The 20,251-nt window shown below is 44.3% G+C and overlaps 1 protein-coding gene across 9 annotated transcripts in view; it reads left to right on the top strand.

The window, feature by feature from the left end:
• The window catches only part of WNK2 (WNK lysine deficient protein kinase 2), a 96,092-nt gene that overhangs the window by 14,953 nt on the left and 60,888 nt on the right, over positions 1 to 20,251 (top strand). For all 9 annotated transcript variants that reach the window (XM_066558217.1, XM_066558216.1, XM_066558218.1 and 6 more), the window contains exon 2: positions 19,915 to 20,087. In XM_066558217.1, coding sequence (XP_066414314.1) covers positions 19,915 to 20,087 — 173 coding nt within the window. The remainder of the gene's footprint in view (positions 1 to 19,914; positions 20,088 to 20,251) is intronic.

The raw sequence follows: 20,251 nt of genomic DNA, 5'->3' as shown, positions 1-20,251 counted from the left end.
AAAATATTTATTTATTCTGAACAGACCTATTCCTTTAATTTCTTCAAAGTCCTATTTTAAGTTAGTTAAGGTCTGCTGAGTTACTTAAGAGGTGGTTTTTGTTCTGGATTTAAGTGCACACCTATTTTTTTGGAAGAGATTGTTTATATTCTCTCCATCTGTTTTGCATAGTTTTTTAGGTTGAAGTATTCCTGAATTTCTTTCTCAAGAGCCTGCAAATCAAATTGAGTGAGGAAATTTTTTCTTCACTTTACATAACAATTTCAATAAACGATTGCATGTCAAATGAAGCTTTTAGTATAATGAATGCGAGGTGCACCATAAGACTTGGTTGTGCCATATAATACTCTGCAGTTAATGAAAGATCTTCTGTCTGAAGTTGAAAATATGAAAAAAAAATCAAGCAGATTCTTCTGTGACAGACAGCAGTTCTCAGTTGCTGCTGAGAAATTGAAGCTGTCTTCTGAGGAATGTATTCAGATACTTTTTTTATCATCAGAAATGAAACTTATACAGAGATGGCTGCAGATGTGTCTCCCTGTGTGGCCTCTGCATCTCCCCATTCTGCTTGGTGTGCAGGGTGGGCTGGGGCATCTCCATGGGACCAAGCTGTGTCTGTAGGGCAGCAGCTCGGGGAGAGGGATCTGGCCAGGCAGGGGTCATGGGGTGGAGCAGGAAGGCAAGGATTAGTTGGGTTACCTGCTGTGAAATCTGTTTAGCAAGACCAGTGTGGGTATTTTGGGGATGGGAGATAAACTGTGATGGGATCAGTGGGTGGTGGTGATGTCCATGGGGCTCCTGGGGGCCCTGTGGGCCCTGCCCTCCTGTTAACTGTTACAGGCAAACAGAATCATACTGAAAAAACAGAAACATTCTGTTAACTGGCATGGGCAAACAGAATCATAGACACATTAGAGTGGGAAAAGATCTCTTAAGACCATCAAGTTCAACCATCCCCAGCACCACCACCATGTACACCACTAGACCATGTCCCAAAGTGCCAAATCCATGCATTTTTGTATACTTCTAGGGATGGTGGGTCCACCACTGTGCTGGGCAGCCTGTGCTGGGCAGCGTGTGCTGGGGCTGAACAGCAATTTCTGTGAAGAACTTTTCCTAATATTCAACCTGACCCTCCCTTAGCGCAACCTTAGGCCATCTCCTCTTGTCCTATCCCATTTGTTGCCAGGCTTGTTACCTGCATAACTTGTTGCATGAATAAATTGAGCTGTTTGGAAACAGGGAATTGTAACAGAGCCTCTTGTCAAGCAGGGCTGCAGGTCAGTCTGCCATTAAGGCCTTTTCTTCCCATGCACAAGTTGTTCTTGCACAGGCTGTTGCTTGATTGCCTGTGCTATTGAGGAAGAGAATGATTCATAGGAGAGAGTTCCTAATGTTCCTTCCTCTCAAAACTGCTGTGAATGCACATGGGGCAATGCAGTGCAAGCTTATCATGGAGAGCTCTGTCCATATGCAGAGGCACAGTTATACAACGTGGGCATGAGGAACAACAAGAGCTGTTGTCTGCAGTGAAACCGTGAGTGGTGGAGAACAGTGAGCTTGGCATTCCACACCAACACACAGGGCAAAGGGAATGGGATTGTCACAGACACTGATTGGTCTGCTTGATCTCAAATGTTTGCATGGTGTTCACTACTGTTTGGACACAGCAGAGGGAAAATGCAGCTCGGGAAAGAGTTAATCAAGGTCTTAGGATGAGTGAACTGTGTCTGCCTTGTTGGGCACGCCAGGGCTTTCTGCCCGGCTGGTTTCTCATGGGCAGGTTGTCCTTAGGGTTCTGCAGTAGTCTGGAACCTGACACACTCCCAGCTGGTGCCAGGTTGAATTTGGCAACTGCTGGAAATTATGTTGCACTGCTCAGCTCTTTGGGTTTGGGCTTTTTTTTCTGGGAGGTAAATAATAAAGTAATATCAGTGCAGCAGAAAATTGGGATGGCACTCCAAGTGTTTTACCAGGGAAGATAAGGGAAATGAATGGATGCTTGCAAGAAGGGTGATTCAGGGACTCAGGATGACTGAGGGGAGGGGAGGAGGGAGGAGTTGGGATGTATTGGGATGGATGGTTATGGAAAGGGACATGCTCACAGTTCAGGAGCTGCCAGCAATATGCAGTCAGAGCAGGGATGCCTTCTTATCCCCCTCTCTCCTGGGATGCCTGAGCCCTCTCCTGGTTCCTTCACCTAAGTGGAGCTGGCTTGAGTCTTCAGTGTGAGGTGGGGCTTGGAGGATTTCTTCCCTCTGGGTAGGACTTTGCCCGAATTACTCTTTCTCCTTTTGCATGACATTTGCAGTGAGTTGTGGAGAAAGTCCTTGCCCTTTCTCTGCCTTCCAAGTGAGATGCAGGATCAGTGCTGCCCTTCAGCTGCTGCTCTGAGCAGCACCTTTTGTGTCTGCCTGGCCACCTGCCTTGCTGTGGTGGGCAGGGACAGCAGGCACTGCATGCATAGAGCAGTGGGGCTGGGGGGAGATGTGCACAAGTGGGCTGACCCAGGTGGCTTGGATGTGAATGCAGTCGCTGGGAGAGGAGGTTGCAGAACCTCCTCTGAGGTGTTGCTTTAGGAGGGATGTGTCTAATTGGGATGTATGAGCCTCTTCAGGCTGTTCTGAAAAGCTGTTTCTGTTGAAAGATTAATATCCCAAATGCTGCAGTGCCTGTTGCCTTTCCTGGATTTTCCTTCTAACTGGAGTGCCTTGTCCCATGGTTCTAAGGCAGAGCAAGTGCATCAAGACCCCAAAAGGTTTTCCAGAAAATGAGTTAGTGCTGTATTGTGTACCTGGTCCCACAAGTAAACTAAACCTATGGCTCAAAGTCTGAGCACTCCCATTAACCTCAGCTGGTGCTGAGTGTTGCAATGCAATGTCTGCTTTTCAGATTCATTTTAACTAAGAATCTGTTGAACACCTGCTGGGGCTCTGCTCTTCCCAAAAGCAGGGATATGTATCAGTAGGGGAGTTGTGAACCATGAACTCTGCTCTCAGATGATGTTCCCCAACCTTATTGTAGAAAACGTTGGGCACTTCCCTTGGATAACTGGCCACAGGCTACTGGTGCAAACCACTGCCTGCATCTTGCTTCAAAAGACATGTGGAACTGGTCCTTCAGAATCCAGCACGTGGTTATGACAGCACAGAGAGATCTCAGGTATGGGGCTGATAGTGAGAGATGGTTTGTCCATTTGAAGAATAGTATTTGAAAAACAACCCAAACAGTTTCTTAAAGGAGGACTTGAGCGAATAAGTCTTCTTGGCCACCATGTACTGGCAAATAATTAATGGGCTCAAAATGAAACCAAGGACATGTAGGTTAGAGAACTGGGAGGCCTTTCTAACTATGAGCAGTTGGGCACTGACAAATATTCCTTAGGCAGGCTCACTGGAGCTGTGTGCAGGTCTGTCAGGAATTGTGTAAAAATCATTGCTCCTATTTTGGAGCAAGGAAGCAGATGTGGTATTTCCTAGTGACTTCCAGATCCACTTGCTGCAATTCTCTTACTCTGTCCTGTGGCATTGGTCACACACTCAGTGTCACAAGGTTTGCACTGACATTGATATGGTCAGTCCTGTGAGCACTGTTATTTCAACCAGCACACAGATATTATAAGTTTTGTTTAGTTTGGTGAGGAGCCAGCCTGAACTGAATAGTCATCTCATCTTTAAACTGAGATGTTGGCAAGTTCTGTTTGCAATTTCATAAACAGTGGGCTGAACTGGTTTGAGATCACATTAAGGCTTATGGTGCACAACTGCAAATAACAGCCAGTCAACAAAAATCATCCCTGCTCTGCTGCAGAGGAATCAAACACCCGAGAGCAGCAGAGACTTGTCTGGGTGCAGGGAGTGCCCTGACAGTTGTCTTTAAAATGGAAGAACATATCACGAAGGGCCACCAGAGTGAGTGAGAAAGGAGAACCTTGCTTCTAAAGCAAGGCTGGACCTCAGCTCAGTTAGCCTGGCAAACCAAGAGGTCTGTAATATCTCTGTAGAAGGCCAAAGGCAGGGAAAAGGTACTATAAGAAAGAGAGCTGTGAAGGCTAGAGGATGAAGTTGGCTTGGGAAGGACTGGCTTTGAGCAAACTAAACAAGGAGGAGTAAAGGTTTATTTAGCACAGCTTTGCTTTAGCAGCGACATGACAAGAATTGTAATTGTTTTAATATGAAAGTTGCTAAATTTATAAACAAGATTGATTATCCAGCATGTCCTGCACTTGACTTTGGTTGCTCTCATGTGAGAGGCTTCCACAAGAAGAAGCTCCTTCTTCTAAGATCTTGAGCTACTGGTTGTCTCTTTTTCACATGTCAGGAACATATTGTCAAAATTTTTAGGTTTCATCCTACACCTTGTAAGTAGTGAAGGTGGACACTTCAGAAAGAGATATATTAACACACGCCCACACATTTTATTTGTAAATATATTTTTTAAGTGCTCATATTGCTTCTGAATTGTGAGTTTTTGCCTTTTGTTTTTAAAGAGCTGTATTATCCTGAAGTTATGTCAGGTTTGCTCCTGCAGGAATACGTGAGTTTTGAATATACTGGTAAACACACAGATTTCTGTTTTCCAGAGAGTGCTTCCTATTTAAAAAGAAACAGGGCAAAAGGCTCTTTTTCTGCTGATGAGCCTTGGTGCCTCTAAGGTTGTGCATTTACACTTTTGTTTATAGGTTTGATTTTTGTTGGAGTTCTTGATGATGGCTGGAGGCTCAGAATCAGAAAAATCACCCAAGCGTCCAATGCCAGTAGAGCCTTGAACTTGAGAGCAGAGATAAACTGATGTGGCCTGATTGATAGTGGTTTATCCAGCACTGGAGGATTGGAGTGGTTTTAAGCAAAATGTTGCTCTACACAGGAAGAGTGTGTGACTTGCTCAGCGTGCAGAGATGGTCACGGAACCTCAGAGCAAGGAGAGCAGCATCGGTGCCTGGCCCTGGCTCTTGGGGTCTTGCCATTCCTCTGGGATTCCAGCCCAAAGTGATGGGGTCATATGTGAACTAATATTGTCATCCTTAATTTATCAGCCTTCATTGGTACAACTGTGGAATTGATGGTAGGGTGTTCCCAGTAGATGTTGATGTTTCCTGCTGTCGTTCCGATCTTGTTTTAAATAGCCTACTAGTGGTGATTCTTTTTCCTTTTTTCCTTAATGACAGGGTTGAAAAAAGGTTTTCAACCAGTGTTTCTATGACTTAATTTTCAAGGTACCTGGACATCATACAGAATCCTGCAGAATGAAGGAGCCTTATCTTGATATCTTCTAGAAATGCTGTGTCTGGGAGCATTTGCCAAGGTCACTGTTTGTAAGAATACAGTCTTCCCAAGAATGCTGTATCAAGTGTCTTGCTGCCTTCTGCTCAGCATAATCTGAAAGTGTCAAGCTAGTGCCAGTACTGTCACAGCTTATATGTGGTGGGGTTTGGTCGTAACAGAGGAAAAATGCAGCACTTAAATCTCAAAAGCAGTGAAATGTTAATGTGTCGTTTTTGGCTGATGCTAAAACACTGAGGTTAGTGCTTGCTTTTTCACAAGACCTCATATCTTGAGAGTAGGTCTGTTCCTGGCTCAGTGTGTATTTAGTGAAGCAGCCAAGTAAAAAGACTAGAAGAAATTGTTGGTTATTAACTTAAGGCTGGTAAAGAGAGACAGTAATAACAAAAGAGGAACTAATCTGATTTGTTGTAGTGGTAAATCAGCTCTAAATTCGTTACTGTATTATCATTATGTTGAAGGGTTTTTTTTGTGAAATAATAACACTTTATTGGAAAGACTATTAAATTATTACTGTTTTTACTAGGCATTATTTTAACATACAGTATGGTTTCTATAAGGACACAAAATGAGTGTGTGTTTGCCCTCCTCCCTTTCTGTTACAGTAATACGGTAATATAATTGCTTTTCTTTCTTCTTGGTATAGCCCAAAATGAAATGGAAATGGTGTTGCTGTTGTGGCCAAGGTTTACAGTTGTGAACCATCTCATCAATCACACCTGCTTTCCTTCCAAATGTTTCCTTTGGCAAGAACATCTGTTGAGGAGAATAGCTTTATTCCCTAGGGCACTATTTTCCATATGCTCCCATTTTAGGGTAAAATTAAACCAGTGGACCTTGTCAGTGTTTTCATAACCAAAAATGGGTCCTTGTGCTTCTGTTAGTAGAACACGAGCAGTATTATTTAATAATGACATGTATCTCTTCCACTGGTGCTCTTCTGAAGAGTGGTGCTGGCTGGCTGTGAGTGGAATTGTTCTTTGGCACACGAAGCAGATGGTGTTTAGTCAGAGAAGTGTCATATGTCCAATCTGGTGCTGCCTGGCTTGCTGACAGGGTAGTGGTTTGTGGAATTAAGAGCTTGGAGGTATGGTAAGCACCAGGAGGAAGAAAACAGGGCTCCTGTATATTTCTTGTGAGGCTAGTAGAGCTGTCAAATAGCCAGATTTCCATGAACATCTCCTCTTGATGAGTCTGTACATTTTGTGCAGGAAATTAAGGGCTCCCTGCGTGGTTGGCAGGGATCTGAGACGAGTGGGCAGGCTGTGCTCAGCCCAGCTCTCAGGTGTGGCATGTTAATTTATTGTACATGCACAGTCAGTCCAGCCTGCTCTGGGTGATGGCGCTCACAGGGTGGGCTCAGGCTGACATCTCTGCCTCTCTGGGGATGGACCTGTATGGAAGCTGTATGGAGAGAGACAGCCCAGGTGGGTTCAGGTTGGTGGTCATTTCTCACTGCATCTCTCTCCTGCAGAACTGTGACCTGGCAAAATTAGCATCTGTAGAACCCTTTGTTCTGGTGTGGATGTGATGGGAACACTAAAGCAGTGCACAGCTTTATCTGTAATAAAGCATTTGTTTGCAAAGGAGTATGAGGGCCCAGAAATCCCTGGCAGCTTTCAGGGAATGAAGCCCATTGATAGTGTGTGCACATGAGGATAAAGAGTTGCCAAATTGCACAGTGATGTAAAAAACAAACAAACCCCTTTTGTTTAAACTGTGCTTTCTGAACTTTTTCAGTACCTCTCCCCAGCTACACATCAGCACGAGCTGTGAAGAAAAGCAAAAACTGCTGTTCCAGAGTTCAGCTGGACTTTCAGGTGGACTCATAAACTGCCATGTGTGCCTCCTACTTGGGTACAGTCTATGGCAAGCAGGTGTGTGGCCTTGGGTTTTAATGTGCCAGTGAGTTTTAATGACAGCCCTGCCCTCTTATGTAAGCTTTTAAGGCATTTTCATGCCTTGTGCTATTTTTCATGGTGTCTTAACTGCATTTCTTCTGCAATATTCAAAAAGGATATGTTTCCTGCAAGGTCTATCCTACAACCTTTCTTTTTCCCAGGGTGAAGCAGGTACTGGTGATACATGGTTAATACACTGCTTGCATTTTTTTCAGACGACGCTACAGACATCTGTGCTTTTGTTTTTCTGTACATGTACCATTTTCCCCAAGACTGCACAATAACTTGTTGACTGATGAGGCCCTTTCATGTACTCACCTGTCACTTGTCGTGGTGACTGTGGGAAACACAGTCCTGGGATTTAAATTCCATACAGTGGGTGTCCATTACTACTGGTAATTAAAAAAGTCTTACTCCAATTGCTTTTTCTCTTTCAGTATTAATAAGGCTGTTGTTTCACAGGTGGAAAAAGCTTTTATTCTATGCAATCACAGGGACCTCAGAGAGACCAGTCTTTGCAATCATAAATGGCCATATTGATTGGTCTTTATTGATAGAAAAGCCTTCATCCTCTAAGGAGAGATGAAGCACCTGAATTTTGTAAAGTTAAAAAAATAATTACAGAGCCTTTTAAAGTTACATGGAAGCTAGGCATAGTTCCTAGGTCATTTCTCCAAACTTCTAGTCATGTTTTTCATGATGCTGTATTTTGTTTTTTTAAAAATTTTACTGAGCAAAGAGATCAATCTTCAGAGAAAAAGAGTTATTTTTAAAAACTTCTTGGCGAAAGTGTATACCAGTAATGCTATTTATGGATTGATGGATTGAACCATTTTAAGGTGCATTGAACCCAGTGGTTCTTCAATCCTACATTTTGCTGGCAGTACAATTTTCTTTAAGAAAAAACAAATCTAAGCAATCAAATGAAGTGCTGTTCACTGCAGTTAATATGGTATGTGTATGCACTACTGTTCTTTTCTTCAGATGTCTTGTTTGAAGAGATTTTAGTCCTTTTATTTACCTAAATTGATAAAGCGCAAATCCTTCTGTTGGTCTGTCTCTCTGGGGGTGGGTTCTTCAGTTCCATAGTACCTTGTTGGTGTGCCTGAAGTCAAACAGCCATATGAAAAGGATTTTTTGTTTGCTTTGTCTAGGTGCACGTCAAGGTAGCCAAGAGCAGTGTCATCTCTGTAGATCCCCTCTTAAGGGAGTTGATAAAGTCAGCTTTTGCTTTTTCCTGTCAGCTGAAGAGAGAGAGAGAACAGAGCAGAAGGTTTCCGTATGTTTTTCTAACTTGTATTGGGTTTTATGAATGTAGGAAACAATATGTGATTAAACATACAACAAACCTTTTTGGCACAACAAACCTTTTTGGCAAATAGTCTCTGTAAACACTATCTTCTTGCACTACTCCATGAAATCGGAGTGTGAAGCTCAAACTACCAGGCAGTTTTTTCCCATAACCTAGTTTTCCCATTTGAAAGCCTTTTGAGTATTCTTTAACCATCTCGATCCTGGGCTGTGTCACCAGCCGTTGAGGGGCATGATTCTCCCTCTCTGGTGGGACCTGGAGCACTGCATCCAGCTCTGGGGCCTCTTCAGGAGAATGGTGTGGAGCTGCTGGAGAGACCCAGAGGTGGCCCTGGAGCTGCTCCAGGGCTGGAGCCCCTCTGCTCTGGAGCCAGGCTGGGAGAGCTGGGGGTGCTCTCCTGGAGAGGAAAAGGATCCAGGGGGAGCTCGGAGCCCCTTGCAGAGCCTAAAGGGGCTCCAGGAGAGCTGGAGAGGGACTGGGGACAAGGGATGGAGAGACAGGACACAGGGAGTGGCTTCCCACTGCCAGAGGGCAGGGATGGATGGGATAGGGGGAAGGAATTGTTCCCTGTGATGGTGGTGAGGCTCTGGCACAGGGTGCCCGAGGAGCTGGGGCTGCCCCTGGATCCCTGGCAGTGCCCAAGGCCAGGCTGGACAGGGCTTGGAGCAGCCTGGGGCAGTGGGAGGTGTCCCTGCCTGTGGTTGGGGGAACAAGATGAACTTTAAGGTCCTTTCCAACCTAAGTCATTCAGTGATTCTGTTCTTGAAATCTTTCAGAAAATGAAATGTAGTGTTTCCTAATTATTGTTGCTTCCATAGAGTCTCTGTCAAACGTTGTTTGTTAACTACAGTCCAAGTAATAATTCTTCCATCACATTGTAAAATCCATACTGCTGTAGGCCACAGATTTTAAATTACAAAACAGCTGTGATCAAAGCTGAACACACCAACTCATAAGGAATGTGTCTGTGCCCACCAGTTTGGAATCTGCAAGTACGAGACATGGGTTGTTTTTGTTGGGTTTTTTTTTCTTATCCAGTTTTCAAATTCTTGTCATGATAGGCTGCAGGGACTCCTATGACTGAGCATCACTCACATTTGTTTAGATTTGGGACTGCTGACTTCATGTTTTCAGAGGTAGCGTCTAGCCAAGATTTGAACTTTCTTGTTTGTGTTTGGTAACGACCATTTGAATCAGTATTTTGGGCCTTAGCCAAGGTGATGTGTCGTGTAACATAAGGGGGGCTGTAACAGAATAGTTTCACAGACTTGAAGTTACAAAGTACTTCTGTGGTTGTCTGATCAAGCCTCCTGTATGTGCCTTGGTTTGTAAGAGTTTCTTCAGTGGATTTGGTAATCCCTGACACTCAGAGAAACTGTTCAGCCTGAAAGTCCCCAGCATGGACAGTATGCCCCAGGGCTTTACTGGTTCTCAGAGCCCATCCTTAAATATCAGGGTCTATGCTAAGGGGCACGGTGCTCTCTGCACTGGGAGCTGCTCTTCTCAGCAGGAGGGCACCTCAGTCTCTGTTGGGATCAGTCCATGGCCAGGCTGGCCGTCCAGGCCCTGTTCAGCATCGCCAGCTCTGTTCAGATCAGTCCATGGCCTGGCTGTCTAGCCCCAGCATTGTTGGGCTGCTCACGTGCAGTTTACATGAGAAGCTCAGTCCCTCTTTGTGGCCTGTCACTTTTATGCTGCAGAATTCTTTCTAAATTTCGCTTTTGTTACTAGCAATGAGCTTTTTTTCCATGGTTCTTTGTAAAAATTCAAATCACTTTGTTAGAATAAAACCTCAGCCCTGCAAAACCTCATGAAAAATCCTCAAGGATGTGTATTTTTATTGCTTACCCAATTTTTAATTATTTAATGTAAACAGATATTTTCTGTTTCATTAAAATTCTTAATGTGAAGCAAATGCATTGCAGAAATCTGAGTTTGTTATGTCAATGTTATTATATTTATCAACCCAAACATATAATCTCCTTGGAAAATGGCCCAGATCTGTTTCTCACATACTCATGTTGATGTTACCCTTTCATGCCTTGCTGTCCAAGGGATGGGGAGTTCAATTTTTAACTATTAGTGTGTTTTAGTTGATAAGCTCCTGTTATTCTTTTGAGCGGGGCTATAGAATGTCAAGCTTTGCAGGAGGGAAAATCAAGAAAAAGGAACTATTTTGTTACAAAAGGGATGCTTTCAGCTTAATTCCTAACCATTATGGGAGACTGTGATGAATGTATCCTGTCTGGGAGTGCAGCATTTGCCTTGGAGTGTTTTCTAACAGGTTGTCAAGTGGTGTTAGGAATGCACCAGAAGTGACAGCTCCTTACAGCACTTAGAAAAAGGTTCACAAGGAAGACATTTCCAAACTCCAGACACATAGCTCTCTTAAATATTTAGGAGCTGGGATACCCCAATCTGAAGAGTGGCTTTGTGGCAGTGAAAGGTCCCTCTCCTCAATTTCCCAGAGCTTTGCAAGCATTGAATGCTTGTCCAGTCTCTTGAGTTGTTATGGCAGTTGGGCTATTTGCTTTTTCCTTCGTCTCCACACTATATTCTTCCCATTCATGTTTTCTTTTGAATTTTACCTCCTGCAGCAGCGGTAAGCAGTTGGTCCTTTCTTGGGTGCTGCATGCTGTGGAGCAGGGCTGGAACAAGAGCAGTGTTCCTGGAGCAGCTTCAGGGCCTTTGAGGCTCATGACTTTTCAGATGCAGGAGTTTATAGAGTCATGGAATCACAGGATGGTTTGGGTTAGAAGGGACCTTAAAGCTCATCCTGTTCCACCCTTGCCATAGGCAGGGACACCTTCCATTAGATCAAGTCACTCCAAGACCTGTCCAACCTAGCACTGATATCACCTGGGGAGTTAGGTAATTGCAATTATATGACCCTCTGCAAGGATGTTTTCTTCAAAACAGAAAGAGCAAATTATTCTAAAGGAATATTTTCTGGTATTTCCCCTCAGAGGTCCCTAGCTAAAACTAAAAGCAGGTTGGCTTGAGAAGAGCTCTCAATACTGCTGGTTAGGTGTTGGAACCCAGGACATCCCTCTGGCTGCCCTGGATGGCTAGAGGCCCTGCCAGGGGGCTCAGAGACCTTGGCACAGAGCCCAAGACTTCTATGCCTTTGATTTTGACCCATGGAAAAAATTACCAACCTTAAATTGGTAATTGGAATTGCAAGCCATGAAAGTTTTAAGTAGAATGATAGTTTGTCACAGGGTGAAAAGTAGAATTTCGGGGTTTTTAGAATGGGGACTTGGGGTCCCAAGAGTAAGAATTTGGGCATGCCTTGTTCTTCTTTCTCCTTCTTCCTAGCCTCCATCTTCTGGGTGATGGCGGCACTTTTGGATTGGTTTAGAGTAGGAACACACTTTTAAACATAGGTGATAGGTATTGGAAAATAATTGTAAATAAAGTACACATAGTTTTTAGTATAAAAAAGACAACACCAGCCTGAAGGTGGGGAGTGTGCCACTGACTGACCTGCTGAATGGACCTCAGCAGGTCAGGGAAAGAATGTTATTATAGATAACAGAAAATAAACAGCCTTGAAAACCAGAAGAATCCTGACTCCTTCTTCAGTTGCTGGGCTGGGAAAAGAGACTCTCTGACACATCTTGGGGTCATCCTGACCACAGAGACCCCCGAGATTTAGGGTGCTGCTCTTCCATAGATCTCCTGGATGCACTGAGGAACTCCTTATCCTTTTTCTATAAGCGTTAGAAATGCAAAATGTGGGCACAGAAGCATTAAATGACTTGATGTAGGAGGCTTAGTAGGCCGCAGTGTGAGGGAAGAACTGAGAAAGTTTCTCTCCAGGATTCATTGAGCTACTGTTGGAGTTTAAATTAAGATCTGTGCAAAGACTCATCACTTTTCTGTTTTCCAGCTATTTTACATTCCTATCCCTCAGTATAATTAATTTCAGCATGTTAGTATAAAGGCACATGTGAACTTGGTCAGTCTTGCATGTTTTGTGGAAACAGGGACATGAAAATTTCTGAGATGCTGAACTTACACTGAAGGCTGTGCGGGCAAGTTTTCCATGCTTGCCTGGCACCAAGACAGCTCTTCGCTGGGAACAAGATAAAATGCGTCCAGCTCAATAAGGCTAAGTCATTGGCGTGATAAAGAATGTGGATGGTACAAGATGTTCTTCTGCATGGAGAGCTCAAGATAGCTGCTGCAGCTCTGGCCAGTGCGACTGATGCTGGTGATAATGATGGTGATGATGAAAGACCTCATTGTGGTCTGCACTGTCCTCCTGAGGGACAGGAGAGGGGGCAGGCACTGATCTCTTCCTTTTGGTGACCAACGATAGGACCTCAGTGATCACCATGAAGCTGTGCCAGGGCAGGGTTAGGTTGAATTTTAGGGAAAGATTCTTCCCCCAGAGGGTGCTGGCACTGCCCAGGCTCCCCAGGGCATGGGCACGGCCCCGAGGCTGCAAGAGCTCCAGGAGCCTTTGGACAGCACTGGCAGGGATGGACAGGGTGGGATTGTTGGTGGATCTGGGCAGGGCTGTCGTTGGATTCAACGATCCTCATGGGTTCTTCCTAACTCAAGGGATTCTGTGGTTCAGTGGCCAAGGGGATCTCCTCATGCTCAGTGCTCTCCTAGGCTCAGCACAGAATCAAGTTAAGAAATGGCTTTTTAGTGCTGCTTTTATGTGACACAAGGTGATTTTGTTAGAAGAGTGGTCATATTAGAGGTATATTCATAGCTGTGGATGATTTGAGGAACTCTGAAAATCTCACCTACAGTTTACTCCATCTGTCTGTTTGGTGTTTTGTGGGTTTGTGGTAATTTTTTTACTAATTTGAACTTGAGGTAGTTTTCTGAAATAAATGTACTTAGTGTGTAATTGAAGACTCCCAACCCTTCAGGGACATCATCACAATGCTTGAAGGGCTATTCTATGGGCATCTTCTAGGATTGGTAAAGCTGCCTAAGCTGGGGGTCACTGACAAATGCAACACAGTCCAAGGGCTTTATTTGGGAGTCAGAAAATATATATTCTACTCTCCATCCTGCCACAGAGGGTAGGGGGAAAAAGGAGTGAGAGAAAGCAGTGTTTGTCTTGGACAGTCTCACTGGGGGAACTGAACTGGGGAGTACCATTCCTAAGCCATCAGCACGGACCAACTGAGCATCCTGTTGCCTGTTTAGGGTTCCTGGTGGACTATGATTAATTCACTGGTATGAATATTTCACTTCAATAGTGTTCTACAGATTGAAGTGTGCAATTGCTAGGTTATAACTAGACGGGAAATGGTAGCAATAATGAGATGAAAATGCTGTTTTCTTGTTAGATAGGCAGGATTGAATGCTGCCCCAAGATTAAACTTGCCAGAGCAAAGCTAAATTGAACTTTGCTTATTCTGCTAATTCTTCACACTGTGTTTATTTTGGTTGGTGAAGCTCATTGGCCGAGGGAGCATTGCATGCTGTTTGGGTAAATAACAACATTTGGTAAATAACAACAGTTTTGGTGCCTCCTCTCAGACTGCAGAGGGTGGTTGGGCTTCTCTGGCAGGCTCTCAGGTGAGCAAGAGGTGGCATCTCTCTTCTTTAGGAAAGATACTGTGTCTGTGTAGCAAACGCACAGCAAAGAGAATCATAGAATCCTTGAATGGTTTGAGTTGGAAGTGACCTCAGAGATCATCTTCCAACTCCCATGACCTTCCACTAGACCAGAAAATATAAGGGGATTTCATATCTATACAATAAGTTAATTTGCAAACTGCCTTAGAGTAAGGAGGTGAGATGGAAGAAGCACCAAGGGGATGGCTTATCCCAGCACACGAACGCTCTGCTGTTGGGCTGGTGCTGAGACAGGTTTTAATGGTCACAGCACACCAGGGGTACAAGCCCTTCAAGGGCAGTGGATTCTCTCTGGCTCCTGTCCCCCATTTCCACCTCTTTGAGGGTGATATTTTACGCACAGCACTGAAATGTCTCTCCACTCGTGCTGTGGGACAGCCCAGGATTGAGCCTCCAGGGGATAACTGGAGCATCCCTCCTGTGCTGACAAGTCCAGCACTGGAGCGAGGGTAATTTACCTGCCCAGTTACTGTGTTTGTGAGTTACAAGAAGTAGGTTGAAGCAGAACTCTTTTTAAAAAAACAACCAATTGTTGCTTAAACTTCAGTAAATGCTGGGGTCAGATGGGATTCCAGAAAATACTGAAACACGGGGTTCTCATGACGTGCCTGAAGTGGTTTTTTCGTTGTTAGGGCTTTTTCTTTCAAGGGGGATCTGGTATCATGGAGCTTTTTTCACACATTGATTTCAGAGTTTCCTTTGAAAAAGGTGTTTTGTGAGGCAAGTCAGAGCTGTTTTGGTATGTCATTTGCATTCACAAGCTTACGTGGAACCTGTGAAGCGCTGGTAATTAAGGAAGTTAAGGAGGTGCTACCTGAAATTAATTTAATTGCTTGTGACAAGAACTTCTTTTGTTTAAGCATTGGTTGTCATGGTGTGGTTATGTTGGGAGGTTTTCACCTGTAAAACACACTCTGCCTGTGGTGTACAGAGGTTTTCACCTCTAAAACGCATGGCCTGTCCATGGTGTTCTGTTTCTTGGGTGTGTTTGTGGCTCTTTGGGGATTGGAGATTTGGGGTATTGATTCCCCTTCCTCCTGCCCTCGCAGGACGAGCTGCTGAAGTTCTGAGGTTCAATAGAAGGTGTGAATCCCACTGTTCCTCTGCTGTAAGGCTTTGAGGTATGCCTTAATCAATTTAGAAAGCAGCAAGCTATATCCAGCAATAAACCACACTCGGCCTCTTCTACTGTGCCAAATTTAGCCATAAAGGTCTGAATACAATTCCTAATTTTCCATAGATTTCTAGCAATGACTCAGGCAAATAAGTAAATCTTCCTCACCCTGTTCCATAGCTCCTGTTCACTGAATAGTGAGTATCCATGGGGACAAGGACTGCTTTTATGCCTTTGGAAAATGAGTTCCCCCTGGGAAAACCTCCCTGCGCTTCAGTAGTGCCGCTGACAAATAGCAGGCTGTAACTTGGCCGGGGTTACTGACTGAAGGAGAATGTTGGCTGGATTCTGATAGGGAGTGAAGCTCTAAAATTTTTTTTCTTGATTTGCAAGTTGTCTCATGGCATCTACTGTTTGTTCACAGAGAGGAGATTTTATCCTTTAGGATTGCTGTAAGTGATAAGTGCTTATAACTGAGTATATGGGGTGTGGGAATGAAAGGTCCTGGATGCTATTAAACATTTATTGCATAGGCAAGATAATACTAAAGATATAAGGCTGGTACATGAAAGCAGGACTGCTACTGTCCATAAATCCACAGGAAAGTGACAGACAGTTCCACAGGAGACAGCTGGCAGTGGGTCCCGTGGCTGACTTCACACTTGAGGCCATCTCTGATTAGAAGAGTAGTTGCGGTACATGTGCAAAAGTGTGTACTTGGAATGCAGATGTGAAAATGGAATGATCTGAACAGATGTTCATTCTGCTGATGTAGGTATTTGATTTCTGTCCCTGGCTCAGAAGTGCCTCTGGTTTTTCTTTCTTCATCACCAGCATGGGTCAGGCTTCTGCATGATGGAGGTGAGCCCTACCCTCATTTCTGACCTAATGCTCCTACTTGCCTTACAGTCAGGCCTTCATCTGTTCAAAATGAGAGAAAATTAAATAACCATCAGTAAATGCAGCTATGTCAGTTAAAGAATTTAAAAACAAAACAAAACACAAAACTTTTAAGAAAGCAGTATTTATAGGCTAGCTGGACACAGATGTCCATAGGCCAGGAAGTAGGGAAGATATCCAGGTGTTTAAAGTAGTTTAAAATTTTTTAACATTAGTGAAAATTCAAGACTTTAAGAGGAGAAAATTAAAAATTTTCTGTGAAACTGCAAAGCAGCACAACTTTCTAGTTTGCAGCAGCTGTGCTCCAGACCTTTCTCCTACACAGTTCTATGTATTGAATGTGAAAAATTTATGTAGTCTTCTTTGCAAGGGCCCTTTCTTCATGGTGGGGGGATGGAGTTCATTCCCAAATCGATTTCCTCCTTGCAAGGAATTAGGCAAGAAATTTGACCTTGTTTGTTAATCTTGGAAATCTTCTGAAGGCTCAGGTGAAAGCCAGTCTCCTGCTTGTATAATTTTCAGATCCTTAGTCAGAGCCCATATGTTACAACCTGGAGGAAATGATGCTTGGGGATGACTAACTGAACATGTTCCTGCTGTTAATTTGGGTGTCATTCCAGAAATTTAATTAGTAAGTTTTCCCTTTCCTTTTGTTAACACATTTACTTACTAATTCCTGTCTTTGCTGTTGTTCCCCATAAGGAACTTAATGAAGGGATAAAATTTGTAATAACAGACAGAAGCATTTTTTTCCCAGCTGTGATGAGTAGGAAGAAGCAGAGAACATACATGTGTTGAATTAGCAGAAATTTGGTTATAGATAGGATATTCACTTTGTATCTTCCTGCCGCAAATATCATGTTAATCCAGTTTAAATGACTGTGGGGTTTACCAGAATTGAGGCTCTAAAGTGCTAATCAGAAATTCATAGAATCACAGAATGGTTTGGGTTGGAAGAGACCTCAAATCCCATCTTGTCCACCCCCTGCCATGGCAGGGACACCTCCCTCTGTCCCGGGCTGCTCCAAGCCCTGTCCAGCCTGGCCTTGGGCACTGCCAGGGATCCAGGGGCAGCCCCAGCTGCTCTGGGCACCTGTGCCAGGGCCTGCCCATCCTCACAGTGCAGAGTTTCTTCCTCATACCCAGATCTTTAGGGCCCCTTCCAACCCAAACTATTCCATGAGTCCATGACCACCTTTCTTTGTCATGACCTTTGTCATGACCTTTCCAAACAATCCTGTTTTAATGTAATTACATTAAAATGTAATGCCTGGAGGTTGTTTCAGGCTTACATCCTTAGTTTCAGGATGAGGACATTTTGCCTTGTGTGGATTATATGATGGGGAATGAGTGTCTCTGACCCCAGTGAAGGTTTCTTGGGTTTGGATTAAACCCTGAGTGAGTCATGCAGTTAAACAGGTGTTTCTGCTGCTTCAGAGTAGAAAACACTTCGACCTTTAAGCCCTTTCAGAATCAGGTTATGTTTTTGCCAGTGACTCATGTCAGGTTCAGCCTGGAGGAATTTCAAGGAGGCTGCTTGAGCCCTGATGGCACCAGAGACCCCTCCTGTGGTGGAGGCTGCAGCCGCAGGAGTGGCTACTCTGCCCTGGCCCTCGCCTTGCCTCTCCAGCTGGAAAACAATGCTCAATTCTTCAGCAATGCTCAATGCTTTTTCATCAATCTGATTAAAAAAATCCAGATTTTTTTCTACTGTAATTACAAATAAAACACGCATGTGCCTTCCAGACTCACTTTGTTGCAGTTGCCAAAAATGATCCTGCTTGTAATATGTAGAATATACAGAATATGGTTGTGTGCTGAAGGATAGTTTTAAAAGTTACCAATAAAGTAGCAGTGGAAAAGTTCTCACAGTGCTCAGAAACCTGGAAATGAGAGTCAAGGACTATGGTATTACTTTTTTTTTTTAATTGGAAAGTATTTGCAAATCTGTTGGATCTATGAGGCCACCTTTCCTTTTCTCTGCCAGCTCCCACTCTGCACTTCCTGCCTTGAATGGGGACTTGCTCCTTCTCCTTCCTAACAGCAGTGTGTCTGATTTATTCTACAGGTTTTAAATTAGAAGGAAACTCAGCAGTAGGGAAGAAGTGGTGGATTTGAGAGCAGTTCTGTGGCTCTTCTTGCCTGACTTGTTAGACAGCTTGGTTTTTTTGTTGGTTTTTTTTAGCTTTATTTTTTTGCTTTAGAAGAAAGGTGGCTGGTGCAGAGTAGCAGAAGTGCTGCCTGGCTCGGCTGTGGGTGTTCTGTGTGCTGCTGTCCCTGTGGGGCATGGGGGGCTCTGCCTGCCCTGGGTACCCAGGCCAGGTCACCGCAGGCACCCTGCACAGCCCAGCCCCTGGGCTGCTGCTGCTGCTTGAGCAGGGTTTGCTCTGATGCTGCTCCATGGATCTCAGAGTGAGCAGAGAGCACCCTGAATAGCCCCAGTACCAATGGAAACGCTCCCCCTGTGCACACACAGCACTGTGGCAGGGTTTTGTCATCCACCAACAGCCAAATCATAGTTCCAACCCTGTGTTTCCTGTGATGAAGTCTCCGCGTGAAGTGTTTGTAGCCATGGGAATTCTCATTCCCATCTTGAACTGTCTGGGATTGTGCGTGAGGACAGACTGTGGAAATGGCAGTGATTCTTTTGCATCTTGGCTACAAGTCAGCTGTGTTCCCATTTAATTCATTCTGTGTGCAAAGGAGTGCAGCTTGTATAGATGTGCCTAACTGACTTGAGAAAAGAAAAGTCTGAGGTCAAAATACAAACTAATTAATCTTGGTAATTGGTGAGCCTTTGGCTTTCTGTGTAAGAGCACCTTCTAAAGATCCCAAAAGCTCAATTTCTAGGGCAGGGGTGGGCAGTGCTTTGACCAAGGGGGGCAAACCAGGCAGGCATGATGGTGGGGTCTGGGGTGGAACTCCCATGCTGCCTTGTTTCATCATCCTAAGAGGTTGGAGCGAGTGTCCAGGCTGCCTCTTTGAGGTGTCCATGTGCTGGGGAGGTCTAGGCAGCCCTGGAGTTTCTTCTGAGCCATGGGAGACAGAGAGTCTCTGCATGTGCTGGACAGGGTCCAGCCTGGAGGGGAAATGCCCTGAAATTCCCCAGGAAAACCAGAGTAGTAGAACATGACATTTTCACATTTCTAATCTAAAGAATTTCCATGCATATGCAGCCTATGCAAGAAGCTGAAGGACAGTTGCAAACACTTCCTTTACCAAAAAGAAGGGAAAAGTCTCCAAAATTAAGCAGAACAGCAAACACATAAAAAAATTTATGTGTTTGGATTTTTTTGGAAAGTAACATGGTTTTAATTTAGCCTGAGGTAAACAGGATGGGCTGTAGAACCCAGTGTGGTGAGCAGCAAGGACCTCAGCTGGTGCTTTGTACCAGTGCATCCAGGATCAGCTGAGGACAGTGGGAGCCGTCCTGGCTGTGAGAACACTCATACCTGGAAATGGCATCCTATGGGTATTAATCCCTTGGATGAGGAGCCTCTCGACACCCAAACATGAAGAAATAGCTGAGGGTTGATCCATCATGCCACGGGTGTGTTCATGGTGACTCAAATATTAGTGCTGTCATAAGAATGGCGTAGCACAGGCATCTCTTTGTTTTCTTGATACTGGAATTAGGCCGAGTGCCCTAGTTCATAATGCTGCTGCTCTCTTACATAAAAGATTTTATGATTGCTCTTGACACAAGCATAAAACAAATCTAAAATTCTGAACACCCTGGCAATGCAGGGCCTTTATTTTTGTCCATCACTAATAATAATGTCTCATTTTGGCTTATAGGACAGAAAACTCACAAAAGTAGAGAGGCAGAGATTTAAAGAGGAAGCAGAAATGTTGAAAGGTCTACAGCACCCAAACATCGTGAGGTTTTATGACTTCTGGGAATCCTGTGCAAAAGGCAAAAGATGCATCGTGCTGGTTACCGAGCTGATGACCTCTGGAACGCTGAAGACGTAAGTACTGTGCTCCTGCAAGGGGCTAAGAATAGCAGCAGACATTTATAGCAAAATCCTACTTTTGTATGCTGAAAAAAGCCATCTCCAGTTAAAGGAAAAAATGGAGCTGTTCTCTGGTGTCTGTCATTTGTCCCTGCATTTGAACCGCAGTGGTTTGACGG

The sequence above is a fragment of the Molothrus aeneus genome, chromosome 12, assembly GCF_037042795.1.
Source record: "Molothrus aeneus isolate 106 chromosome 12, BPBGC_Maene_1.0, whole genome shotgun sequence".
Taxonomy (NCBI): Eukaryota; Metazoa; Chordata; class Aves; order Passeriformes; family Icteridae; genus Molothrus; species Molothrus aeneus.
This window is presented reverse-complemented; position numbering and strand designations above follow the sequence as displayed.